The sequence below is a fragment of the Bombyx mandarina genome, chromosome 23 (genome assembly GCF_030267445.1).
Source record: "Bombyx mandarina strain Sakado chromosome 23, ASM3026744v2".
In the NCBI taxonomy this organism is placed as follows: Eukaryota; Metazoa; Arthropoda; class Insecta; order Lepidoptera; family Bombycidae; genus Bombyx; species Bombyx mandarina.
In genome coordinates this window covers 14,665,504-14,679,530 of record NC_143229.1, presented here as the reverse complement: position 1 = coordinate 14,679,530, position 14,027 = coordinate 14,665,504, and the positions used below count along the sequence as shown (strand labels likewise).

Sequence of the window (14,027 nt, the reverse complement as noted above, 5' to 3'; positions counted from 1 at the left end):
AGCTCCCCTCCACGGTGTTTCCCGAGCGCTATGACATATCCTTCTTCAAACGAGGCTTGTAGAGAGTATTTAACGGTAGGCAGCGCTGCCCCTGATATTGCTAGTCGTGACGTACTTTTAGTATTGGGATAAAAAAAATTTTGATCATTTAAATTAAATAAAACAAGAGTACATTTTGATATAAGTTTATTTTTAATATTTTTATAATTTATTTATATATTGTAATGACTATAATATTCATCTACCAAACTAAATAATATAGTCCAACAGCTTCCATATTATGTACAGTCTGTATAGTGGCCGCTGTGGCGACGCTAGGAAACGTTCTGAAGTCGATACAAAATGGCGCTGAAATGATTCTACTTTAGATAACAATCATTAATTTGCCACAAGTTTTTTTCTCTTTATAACTTTATTTACATATCTTATTATTATTACGTTAGTCCCATAATTTCAAAATTAATTTAGCATTTGCTTTAGATTCCGTCGGGAACGTGCCAGTCAATGAAATGATGTAATTAAGATTATAATTATTAGCACATCCCCATTAATCTATTATTATTAATTGCATTTATGGAAACGTAAATGTTTATAACTTACATAGCAACGTGACTTCAACAATAACAACGATAGAATCAAACAAAACTTAACTTGATGCTTTTTAATATTAGTAATAATATTTGTATACTATGAGGTGAGTTGGGACTGGAAGGACAGACTAGACGATTGATAAACAACGCTTATTGCACTTTAACGATATCGTAGAAATCTGTTTATAAAATATATAATAAAATATATTCGTAACTATGCACCAGAGTGAAGTATTGAATGAACTTGCGAGAGAAGGAGACGGGGCAGACATTTGGTTAATGTTAAATCCTTACAGAAAAGAGAATGAGTCAATAATGTGACAATGTGAAAATGGAATGCATTATTTATTCACTAGTTTATCGTAAGGGACCATAGAGACCGTGGTAAGCCGTTTCTCAAAAGTATACGTATATATTTATCCTCGTGTAGTTGGTACGTTATGATACATTATGATATATCCATTGATATGCCACCGAGATACGGCCCCATCATGTACAGCAAAATGTTTAAAGAAATATTTAAATTTTTTTGTTAAAATTCTTCCTAGTTTGAGACAAGTTCGGAAAAGAGAATTGAATTAAAAGGTGTTAATTTTATTGTTATGATATTGTTATGATAGTCACAATTTCTTAAAACAACTATTTCAATAAAAGCACATTATAATATATATACACATAAATTAGAAAAAGTAAAAATTCATTGGCGAATTTTAGTTTTGTTACGTAGGTGCATCTTGTGATTTCATAAATTGAACATTTTACTACATATGTTACAATTTATTTTGAAGTACTGTGTTTGAGACTTCTTGTTCGATAAACACAATTAGCACTGTATTCTATCATAATAGACTTAATATTTTATACACTTTTTAAAATCTATAAAAATCCGAGACATGCCTCAAACAGGTTTTTCAACAGCTAAAATTGTAAATAGCTACGAAAATATAACATCGATTAAAACAACAGGTGGACATCGTAACAAAATTTCTGTGTCTCCCGATAATTTATAAAAAAGTCTGCCTAAACATAACTATCTATCGCCCCTACATACAAAACAGTAACAATAATATATATATATATACGTATTTAGACATTATTTTAACATTTATTGAAACACATTTTTTTTTTAATCTAAGGATTGCATTTGTATAGATAACTAAATTAATTAAAACGTGTCGTTAATGACTGCCTTATTTGTGTCAGTTACCTAGTAATCCGCGGTATTTATTCGCTGGCAATCATTTAGGTATAGACAATTCGTCGCAACTATATTTGGATCGAAGTGACAAATGAACATTCTACAGTTTACATAACATCAACAAATTTTAAAATTGCTATCTATTATATTTTCGTAATCTTTCAATTTTCATAGATATTATATTTTATTAGCATCGAGAGAGCCAGTGCGGTACCTTTCATGCGGTACGCATGGTTGGTTCTAGGATTGGGCAGAGTACTGGTACCTAGTAGTCGGAATGTCTGTACCATTACCACCACAAATTAGTAATGTTTCTGTTGTGTTATATTGTAAACGCACATTCTCGAAGTATCCGTTCACAAATAGCAACATTTTCAATTGTGTCGGATAAGTTCTAGAGGTGCGATTGTGTAAATTATTTCTCTTTACATTTCAACGTCACCACACAGTTTCTTCAGTGACCCTCACCTATTGATTAACAACAAAATATATATTATGATCCATTAGTCATTTTACTGCATATCAACTTTTAGAACTAGCCTTTGGAATTATTTATCAAAAATAAATATGTTAAAAGCTATTTTCAAAATGTTTCAAATATTTGCGAATATACAAAACTAGCAAGTCTACGGTATGTAAATCAAGCTAAAAACTTATCGAATTATTAGGTTTAGCGAATAATTAACATTGGACGTAAAGATAGAGCAAACAATAAATGTAACGTAAGGAAGTGGCTGTAAAGAAGCAGAGAGATCGCCCTGCACACTCTGTACTCTACAGGACATCATTATTAGAAGCAGATGAAACTCATTAAAATCGTTCTCGAATCAAAGTCTTCATTACCGTGCCGCAAGCTCGTCATGGTGGAAGCAAAAAACTAACCAAAATAAGAAAATATGCCTAAAGTAGAAATATTTAATTCCCAAGTCACAGCTTCATTAGCTCTGCCTACGAGCTAAGGGTGGATCCCTCGGAACATTGAACCCATTGGCTTTGGAAATAAATCGAACTGCCAATATTTGTTGAAATAATAAAGTTGCTCAGACTGAGCCGACTGAAGGTCATAAAAATATTTTAACGAGTATCTCTGCTATTACCTTAAAATACACAGCGATATACAAATAGCGTTTAGTAGTTTACAATATTTAACGCGTCATTTATACATTTAGCGCTAGCAACACCGACACAACAACGATTGGTCTTGTTTAGGCTTGCAACCCGAATTCAATATTGCTTTTATAATAAGGCGATTCAAAATGTTGCTTTTAAATTGAGAATAAGTATATTAAATCATTTCTAATTAAGAATGAAAAGTTTAATTACGTACATAAAATATATTAATAAAAATGCAATAAAAATAAAACTTCCGCACGAAAAGAAAATCAAATGTACCGAAACGGCACGACACTAACACACAACTGAGAAATAACTTTAACAAAATTATTGTCATCCAATGCTTAAAATTTCAACTATATAATATAATATAATATTACATTTATCTATTTTATATAATTAATTTAATACTTTATACAGATCACCATAGCATGTCGTAGTTGACTCATATAATAATTGTTTAGTATTTTGCATCTATCTCATTTAAATCTACAAATTATTAATAAGTAGCAACATTTAAATAATCTCAATTTTACGCAAAAAGGTACTAAAATTCACATTATCCATTTATTGGAATATAAATTAAATGCAACCTACGTTGGATAAAGATAATAAAATTAGTATTGGCCTGGCCACATGTCAAAATACTTTCATCTAAAGCAGAAGAAGTGAATCTCCCTCGCATCCCGCACGCTTAGAAATTATGTTCCAACTGTTTAGGAGGTCATCTAGTTTGCTGTTGATGTTGGTAACAAACTCAAACTTTTATTTATTTATTTATTGTTTAGACAGTTTTCAATTCCCAGTCGGTCGGCCGCGGCTGGGAGTGGGATGCGAACTCGCGTGAGTATCATGACGCGCGGGTGCAACACGGACGGACCGAGAGTGACTTTGGGTGCTCATTACTATTTATTTGTGATCGACTCCTTTTTTATACTGGTATGGTCACAATATCTATTAAAAAAGAAAAAGAAAAAATTACGAATTAATGAAACCTCAAACACGACGGAATGCGAGAGAGTTTCTAGAGGTATTCAGTTATTTTAACGATGCACGTATCACATATTAGTAAGTAACGTTAAGGAATATTAAGGCATTAGGAATTCTCTTACTTTGTAATCGTAGACAATCAAAAGTACTTGTACGGCTTACAATTTCAGTTAAAGAAAAGGACCGGTTTAGAATAGTGTGTATGTCAAGAAGAATCGAGTACACAAACCTGCAGTTTGTCTACAAGATCTCGACAGTGGAGTCAACCATTTTATAAAACTTACTAAAATGCAAATACTTGCAAAACGAAATTAAATCAAATCCACGTAGGTCGTCGACACGAAAAGACCCTAATTTTGATTAAGAACATAGTTGGCGCTTCTCAAACGCCTGGGTTTCTATATCGTGTACATGAGCGACCAAGTTGAACAAACTTGTCAATAAACATTACATATTATCGACAAATAACATCTTGGTCATCCGTGACTATGAAATCTGTAAATGATTCCAAACGTTTGATAATATAAAATGAAAATGACCTTGTTATAATCTTAAGTCTACACCATCAAAGTAGTTTTAATTAACGTAGTAAGAAAATTAGCGAACGAATTTTCACTACATCAACAAATACATTAGTATCACGTCATCCACGGAACGAATGTAGCTGTCATTGTGACATTGACATTTGCAGTGAACGACCCGATGTCAAAAACATTGTCGACATTTCCTAGTTGTCGCAGATTTAATTAGACTGGAAATGTTTTGTGTATATTGAAAGTATACAGGGGAGAGATTGTAAAAACAATTCCCAATTATTATTTCATAGAATAATAGTTAAACGAATAATAAATTTAAGAAATTTTTAATTTTTCCCAATGTAATCAAAATAAAAAAAAACTTTTGAAAACATCGTCGAAAGTACAGATACAACTATCGATATTTTTATATAAAAATGGTAACTGCGTCGACTGCGACGGTAAAGCTGTCGAAACAACAAAGGAATCGTGTTTGATGAAGAAATCTAGACTTGCCTAGGCACAGAAATAATTGAAGGACTGATCGCGGAGAAGCGGGTCACTACGCTCGCTGCTGATACCGATTTGTGCGTTCGTTCGTCGCGTCTACACGAACACTCCATACGACGACTACTTCAACAGCTAAGCTCTAAAGGACGCGACCGGACATCGGCCTCCGAGGAAATTCATGAGGTCAGCACCTAGAGCCGACAGTGCAGCATCGATAGAAAAGTTACGTCACTAAACTGCTACTCGTTTTACTACTTTATCTATACTATACATACAGACATGTACAAAACCGCGACGGGGGTCCGTGGGACGCTTCACAGCTGGTACCATTTCTTGTCCTTGTACTTGAGCATGAGCTGGTGCGCGGAGGAGGAGAACTCGGCGGCCTGCGAGTGCATCCGCTCGGTGCGGTCCTCGAGCTGTGACAGCTTGTCTCCGCGCTCCACGACCATCTGGTGAGCGCGCGAGACCTCGCTGGCAGCGGTGGAGGCCCGGACTCCGAGCTGGTCCAAGCCTGAGGCTGGCCCCGGGATGTGCTTGGCGACGGTGCGACTGGCCTTTCCACTGCTTTCCCCGACTGAAATTTTGTCTTGCTTTAATTTTAATATTAGGTTGGCCTTAAAATCTCATTTCTCTGAAGGTGTTGCCAACTGTGATCACATTAAAATATGACAACTTTTATCCGTTTCTGTCATTGGATAAAAATTAGTATAGTTTGATTATAATATCGTACGCAAGAGACGCTCGTCAACTCTGCGCTGTCTGGACACGCACTGCACTTTAGGAAGTCTGGGGGAGCCGTAGTTCGGTAGGGTTCAGGCTGATGTGCTGGTCCATAGCTCGTAAGGTTGTGCATATAAAACTATTTTCAACAACTATTATCTAACTCTAACTATATATAATATATGAGGGCGCAACGTCACTGTTTAGTTAACTAAAATAAAAATAGTTAAAGTTAACTGTTTCCTTAATATTACGCAAGTCCACAACCGTTTAAAACGGTATTCAAGAGAATTAATGACTAAGCTACCCCCACTTTCTACTAATAATTGTCGCACAAAGCATTCCAGCTCGAACAGTCGAACGGAGCGGAGCACTCTGTTGTTATCGTTGTACACTTGAAATGTAACAAATGAAAGTCATTGAGTCTTAATTTCTGTCACTATGAAAGGTAATAATATTGATGAAGAAAATGGCGTCAGCGACGCTGACATCATCATTTTCAAATCACCATGAAACCAGCCGTCATATATAATATTTTGTTGAGGTGGATAAGTGAAATCCTTACAAAGCTCCTCTCGATCAAGAGGTCTCGCTCCTCCACCGAAAAGTCCCCTGAAGAAGCTCTCCTTCGGCGGCTCCGGCATGTCGCGCGCCAAGAATACTTCTCCCAGCATTTCGTTCAATTGTTGGCTGCAAATAAAAAATACATTCAAATAATATGTATATATATCCAAGAGTCAATTTCAAGATTTCTAAATTATTTGTGCTGTAAGAAGGTAAGTAGAAAATAAAATCTTTAAAAGATTGCGAGAAACAAGGAAGAAAAGAATTTTAAATACATTAGATACCTTAATTCTGAAAAATAGTTGCAATGTGTGATTGAGAGCTAAAACATTCTTTCCAATATATTTTTTCTATCTTTGTGGAGAACTCGTTGCCAATCTACTTATATACTAATATTATAAAGAGGAAAGATTTGTTTGTTTGTTTGTATTGATTAGGCTCCGAAACTACTGAACCGATTTGAATAATTCTTTCACTGTTTGGAAGCTACACTATACCGTAATAAGTGTTCTTTTATTTTAAAAAATAAAACAACATCGTTGAAATTTTTGTTAAAGACCCGAGCGGATCCGGAGCGCGCCGCTAGTGTTATAATAAAACTCACCAGAACTCAGCGTCGATCGTGAACTTCTGTATTTCGGAAGGCGAAGCGAGGTACAGGCCGTGCCCGCGGTTACTGAAGCAGAATGTCTTCGCTATCCTGAAATTCCACCAGATCACTCATTAACGCCAGTACATATCAATTTAGAATTATGAAAAGAATATTTTTATTTTGACCTGTTTCAGATAGAAGAATAGAACGGAAATTTTCATTGAAGAACGAAAATTCGGAAGTCTTCAGAAGTGACAGAAGTGAAGGCAAGTACAGAGATTAATACTGGCAAATATCTCACCTCAAAGATCCGGCATCCTCATTTGATGTCTAAAAGGTAAATCGTCTAACAAAAAGCATGACTAACATTTATTATTATTATGAGCTGAAAAATGTGAAACGAAAGAGAAATTCAGTTCAAAATTCCAAAGCGGCCATGCTTGAGCGTAGAAAGTATCGCGGATAACAGCAGAACAGCAAGAGTTTAAAAGATACAGTAGTTGTAATATGTGACGAGGTGTCGGGTGTTGTGGACGTGTGTGTTCGTGTGGATACAACAGTCGGGTGTAGACAGTGGACTATAGAAGCGGGGTTGCAAGCGGGGGAGAGGCCGGGGCAAATCACGAATGCACTCAATATTTATCTTGACAATTTGTTTTAGTCTTTGTAGTTGCAATTAAACATTGCACGAGCAAAATTTTAGGAGTTTCCTTTTTAGGTTTAAAATTTTGAGGTTAGTATTTTTGCATTGAGTTTATACAATAGTTTAACAAAATTTTTTTAATTTTTTTTTTAACAACAATGGGTATGTACTGTCGGTATTATTTTTCATTCCTAATTTATTTGTACAATATTGAGTTTAGAATAGGATTCTTCGATTTGCCCACGTCCGTTTCATCACTCGGAACAGAACAGATATGGGGGTCTAACCAAAGCATTCAATAAATCGGACAACGAATAAATATGGTCTATAAACGTATGCAACAGAGGAGCGAGCGACTCCACAGAGCATGGCAGCACCTAGCGTGGGCATCCGCCTCGCAGACTTACTGATCGGTGTCCTCGTTTACAATGAGCTGTTGGCCCCAAATACTCAGCATTGGGTCTACGATACCCCTTTGTTTGGACTGTGTCTGGAAGCTACCGGAACATACATACCGGTCAGCTCGTTGCGAGCCGCTCACGACCAATGCGATGTCTTTAGCTACAGGGTATCTTTCCATTCGTATTTGACAAAGTATTATCGTGTTAAGATTTATAAAGAAATCAAAGAAACAGTGAAAACTACCCTGCAGAAGACAAAGTAAAAGTCGTCAAACAAATAAGTAATGTTCTATGTGATCAGTCAGTAAGAGTTTAATGCAGGATACAGACTATCGGTCACTGAAGACGGCATTAGCACAGAACGGGAAATTCAGTTTCAAGCATTCTATCTTGTTCGTCGGGTTATCAAGTGTGGTGAGAGGCTTGGTGTATTTACAGTAATGCAGCGCCTTTAATGTATAGTTAGAAACATGGGAACGGTGTCAACTGTCATATTGGAATCAATAGTGTGTGTCAAGGCGATTGCCAATCGGTTTTTAATAATACTGAAAAAAATAGAAAGAGTGCCAAATATTGGAAGCACAGGTGGTGCTCGATAGAATTGCAAAAATTTTGTCTACTTTGTGATCAGAAATAGCACGAATTAGCTTCTAGTGGCTGAGTGCTGCCGACAATTCCGAGTAGGAAGTTACACCGTTGCTTGTTTGGTACGAAACTCCGATCCTAAGAAATTTTAACGAAAAATACCCAGAGTTACACCGAGAGAGCGCCGTGTCGTTCAGAGCGGAGTCCCACATCAAACAAGTATTTCTAACATCGACACTGTACAGGAAGTTTGTCGTTAGGCTCCCAAATGATAAAATAACAGAATGATCAAAATCTAAAACCGCTGGATGATTCTCATGTTACCGATGTAGAGTTTCAAAAACAGCGACCTTTTATACACTCTGCTTTCTGACAAAACAGCGCGGTTATTTATGGCTATATTTGGCTAAAAGCCGTTTATCATTTAGTGCCTTAGTTTTGTGCACAGAAATTATCTAATAGTGGTCTGTGTGTCACCGGACAGTCTAGAGTGAGGGGCAGGCAGGCGCCGGGAGGGCCATCCTCACCTCTTCCCAACATTCATTCTTAATGTAAACACTTCATTTCTTTCATAGCTCGATATGCCATATTTATGTGCATTTGACAGTTGCTTGTGGACATTATAGGTGACCTAAATTTATTTGGCTCCTAGACATGATCAATACCCTAATTGCAACGTAATGTCATCGAGATAAAAAAATGACAGGCTCTGTACATGAATCCAAAAAGATTGATCGTAAAAGCTGACGTGTTCACATCAAGATTGAGCAAAATTTTCAGTGAGTCGTGACAAAAACGTACAAGTGAGAAAAGTTACCTGAGTTCGGTGAGAGGGAGGAAGTCGACGTCGATGAGAGGCCGCAGCGAGGGCAGACTGTACGCCGCCAGGTGCCCGGTTGACAAGTAATTGACCAAGCAAACGCTATCTGGAATTCGAAGAACAAAATAAACGATTGTCAACCATATACACCAAACAAAAGGGAACTTATCGCAGCATGAACAAAGTGCCTAAATACAGAATCACAGGATTTTGGTTCGCTTTATCACCTCACTTCACTTTACTATAACAAGGATTGGCGCGATTGAAAATTTACAATTAATATTCAGATGAGATTTCGGTTCCAAATTAAAATGCGATATCAGTGTAACATAATAATAATGATGATGTGTCATTATCATTATCAAAAGCCCATACACGTCCACCGCGGGGCTTAGGCCTCCCCAAAGTTCATCAACAATGACCGATCCTGTGCGACCCGAATTCAGCGTCTTCCTGTGACCTAATGATAATTAATCTACCCACAGACTTTAGTCCACGTAATTTAATCTAATTACATACATAGTATTGTTCAATAATATTACCTTTCAAGCTAACGATTTCAGCTTTAACGATAAAATCAGTTTCAACAATTTGTTGTCTATAAACACAGTTTTGACTGGGCAAGGCCACCACCCTGGCCTGCTTCTCGGAGGCGATCACTACGAACTGCCTGTCGCCCACTGTGGAGGAGCACTCCGTGGGGCCGGGAGTGGGGCTCATTCTACTGCCACTACTTGAAGAACTCTGCTTAGTGGGTGTTCGTTCTCGACGCTCACGAACCTAAAAATATTTTCATTGATTGGCGAGTTTATTGGCAATCTGGTACTGCGCCAACTATAGGCTAACTAATAAATAATCCTAAGTAACTTTCATAGGAAGAAATAAGCAAAGCAATGGTAAAAAATGATCAGACACGAGTTAACGAAGCTAACGAAGCTACCGGAGTCAAGTACACAAACAATCTTACTAATATTACATATAAGTGTAAAATTTGGTGAGGGTGGTATTCCACTAATGCTAATTAAATTTCGCACAAAAATATTTTGTATAAATATGTGTTAGTATTTGTTAGTATGTATGTATATTAATGTATGGCTATAAATCCACCGGTAGTATATGGATCAGAGAGTGAGTTAAACAACTTTTTACCCCGGGAAAATGAAAAATGTTTCTTTCTTTCCGTTTTATAAATCGAATATGGGTGGAACCGCAAGGCTCGATTAGTGCAATATAGTACACTTACATCTTTACTGTCGTCTTTCCAACTTTCATATGAATAAGGAATTAAAGCACCATTGCAGTCGAGGAATGACATCGTCAGTATTGAACCTCTTAATCTAAATATCGGACCTCCTGAAACAAGCAATTAGTGCTTATTAGTCGCATAATGTTACTTACTGGAATCCAAATACTGTTGACTGTTTCCAAAAAAGGAAGAAATACACTATAGACAGTTAATAGGCTTTTGAGAGAAAGAAAATCAATTACTTTTAAGATTTTGTCTGTGAGAATGCTTGAGAGTGTTGGTTGGATCTTCTTTGGAAGATTTGGGACAATTATTTGAACCAGAGTCTCATGGCTTAGTAGTGGATGATGGTTTCACTGTATCATGATCATCTTATAAAGAATCCATCTGCCCGCTGTATTCCAACCTTGACCAAATATGATCATCATCAAATCACAAGACGAGTTTCACAGCGAAAGAAAGAAGTTGGGTATTTTCGAGAAGTCTTACCACTTGTGGAGACGACTACCGGCTGCGTGTGCCTCAGGTCGGCCTCCGGCAGGCTGATCATCATGGTGAGCACGGACCCTAATGTTGTGCCGATCCATAATGTTGGCAGTAGCGTAGTCGGATCTGATGACCAAGTTGAACTCCATGAGTCGACGAGAACAAGTCGATAGCCAGAGTTGACCCACGCTGGAGAGTCCGTAGGTCACGAAGCATTGGAAGTAGGGAGAACTCTCTTCCGAAGACACATCGTCGTATGACAAAGGTGTCGTGTATTTTCGATATTTTATGTTGACTTAGTGATGGCCACCATGTATGCTATTTTAACTTCCAATTTAGTTTTGTAGAAATGATAACCGCAGGATTTTAACTTTGTCTTATTAAGGTTTTTATTTTTTTATTGCCTTTGTAGGCAGACGAGCATACGGCCATTCCGTCGCTCATGGACATCAGCAATGCCAGGGGCAGAGCCAAACCGCTGCCTACCATTAAACGTTTGCAATGTTCACCAGCTCTTACTTCCTTTCTCGAACTCTAAAGGAATATTTTCAGGATCGGGGATCCAATACCATAGAGAGTTACAATATATTATAAAGTCGACAGTTCGCGTAACTAAAGGAGTTTTAAGAACCGATCCTTACCAGACTTCTTCGTGTAGCTGTCGGCAAAGGCGAGGCACTGTATGCCTTCCTGCGATATGTTCTCCAGACTTGACATGCTGCTCGAACGAGACCGGGAGAACGAACTATCCAGTTTGTCTATACGACCGGTTGGTAACAGAATATCATAGTTATTGCATCCGCAGCTTAAAGAAGAAACCGCTGAAACCTCTCCAGCGTAATGGAGGGACTTCAACTTAAAGTTGGCGATCTAGAGGTGCCTAATTAATTTGCCAACGAGCTATCCAAGAGCTCGAGCGGGTTTCAATTGAATTTTTTGATAAATCATTAAATCGTCTTCTCGCATTAAAACTGTACAATCTCAGAACTTACTAATTTTACAGTAGAGTGTTTTAAAGGTTTAACATGTAATATTGTTAATATTAATCATATTTGCAACATTTATTTTTGATTTTTTACCAGTTACATTATCTGTCTTTTAAATTAAGATAAAATTAAGTATTAATATTGTTAATAGTAGTCAATAAATAGGTAAATTATTATAAAAAAAAAAACTAAGCTACGCTCTTTTGACAGTATTTAAGAGAAAAATACTTGTGATACCAAATGTTTACGCATATTAACTAACTCAATTTCGAATATTTTTGGAAATTGTACACTTTTAATGTGAAAAGGCGAAATGCCAAGACGTTTCAAGGAATTAGTTTTGATTGGTTTCTAAATCGCCAATAACATTAGCCAGTCTACATTGTTGATAGTTGCAGACTAAAGCTAGCTGTATCTCTAGGAGGGAGCGTGGTCGGTGCGGTTGTGAAATCAGCTGAAATTAACTATTATTGTGCCAGAAACTTCTTGTGCTTTAGAAGGATATAAGAGTAATCATGCGTTTAATAATGTATTATACCGTGTTGTGTGTCCGTCCAATCTCAGCTCATTTGCACAACGTTTCATTAGAAATTATTCATTATTATCATTTGTGTTAGTTATCTCAAGTCAACAATGATTAGTGTTCCGATTAAGGACTGCATTATGTTATCGCGAGATTAACGTCTCAAGTTTAGTGAAACTTAGTCAAAACACTTTTTACAAATTAATGAAATCTCATAGTTTAATACAAGCAGATGTCCAGCCCTCTGTGACCCCAGCAGATGAGAAGCTTTAACTAATGCCAAGAGAACTGTCAACTGAACAGCAATTAAATCAAATGTAAATGAGTCATGAATAGGATTTGACCAGGTTACCAAGCCGAGAGAGTCCCGTCTTCAGCAGAAACCAAGCTTTATTGTCTAGAATCTAGTTACGGAACAAGTGCACTTTATGACTATGACTAGTTGAAGCCTCACTCGTGAATACTGCCTCAACAACGTCGCTAATACGAAGCAGTTGTGGACGGGCAGACATCTTCTGCAAATCTATAAAGTCTAAGAAACAAAAAGACTCATGCAGCTAGTGCGCTCCTAATAAGTGAAACACCGTAAGCGTACATAGATATAAGGACACCGGCATGTACAGGCAGCCAATAACGAGCCATATAAACTTTTTGCTTTGCTGTCGGTCTAGAAACAAAAAGATAACAATATATTTATAATATAAATAAAGTGATTAAACTTGAAGGCGTTCAGTGATCAACCGAACCCAGTTCTGGTCACTCGATTACTGAAAAAATGTTACGTCAAATGCAAATAAATATATAAAGTGAACGCGCGTGATTCACAAAATGTAGACCATCTCAGATGATATAACAAGTAATAGAAAAGGAATGGTAAATATACGTGTGTCGGTTGGTTACATAAATACATCATGATAAAGCTTCGTTAATATTATGCACATATAACATACGCGTTCCCACTTCAATAACAATAGCGATAGATTTATAAAACGGATAGTTTTGAGTAGTAAGTCACCTTTTCGTTTAACTAAGAAGTCATGCCGAGCTCACAGAACATTCGAGTGCAATCAACGTATCGGTGCGCCGGTGGAGGGAACAACAAACAGCCAATGTTTCTATCAACGACTACTGTGTGAGGGCGACGCGGCACCACACCAAGCCACAAACAAATAAACATACGGAACTAAACGATCCGAAAAATAATTTAATTAAAAAAAAATAACGATGCAAATGACTTGTTTAGAATACCGTTCGGTTGTGCTATTTGTAAGTACTCCATAGACGCCATAGTCTGCGGTAAACTTGGTTCTGTACCGACAAATAAAACACAATCTATCACAAGCATGAACAGATCGGAGGGAAAGCAACGTCTAGTGCCCGCGTTGGAAGACATTCACTTTTGGACATCCTCTATGAGGTTAGTGGAGACACGGGTGGGGGGATGTGAGGTCAGTAAGTGCTGAGCAGAAGATACTCTGCCTTCCAAACTAGGGTGGTGGCTTTGTGACGGCTGAGTACGTTAGACGTGCGCACCGAGCGACA

At 37.2% G+C, this 14,027-nt stretch overlaps 1 protein-coding gene across 14 annotated transcripts in view; it reads right to left on the bottom strand.

The window, feature by feature from the left end:
- Positions 1–169: 169 nt before the first annotated feature.
- Tomosyn (syntaxin-binding protein tomosyn) overlaps positions 170–14,027 on the bottom strand; it is a 254,512-nt gene continuing 240,654 nt past the window's right edge. For 7 of the 14 annotated variants that reach the window (XM_089737582.1, XM_089737585.1, XM_089737596.1 and 4 more), the window contains 9 exons: positions 11,618–11,734; positions 10,980–11,102; positions 10,488–10,597; positions 9,787–10,024; positions 9,242–9,350; positions 7,846–7,935; positions 6,808–6,903; positions 6,205–6,329; positions 170–5,493 (listed from right to left, as the gene is read on the bottom strand). In XM_089737582.1, the coding sequence (XP_089593708.1) occupies positions 5,231–5,493; positions 6,205–6,329; positions 6,808–6,903; positions 7,846–7,935; positions 9,242–9,350; positions 9,787–10,024; positions 10,488–10,597; positions 10,980–11,102; positions 11,618–11,734 (1,271 nt within the window). In that variant the 3' untranslated portion in view covers positions 170–5,230. Of the gene's footprint in view, positions 5,494–6,204; positions 6,330–6,807; positions 6,904–7,845; positions 7,936–9,241; positions 9,351–9,786; positions 10,025–10,487; positions 10,598–10,979; positions 11,103–11,617; positions 11,744–13,080; positions 13,153–13,733; positions 13,794–14,027 lie in introns of all 14 variants that reach the window. The other 7 variants (XM_089737588.1, XM_089737589.1, XM_089737594.1 and 4 more) reach the window with 4 other exon arrangements.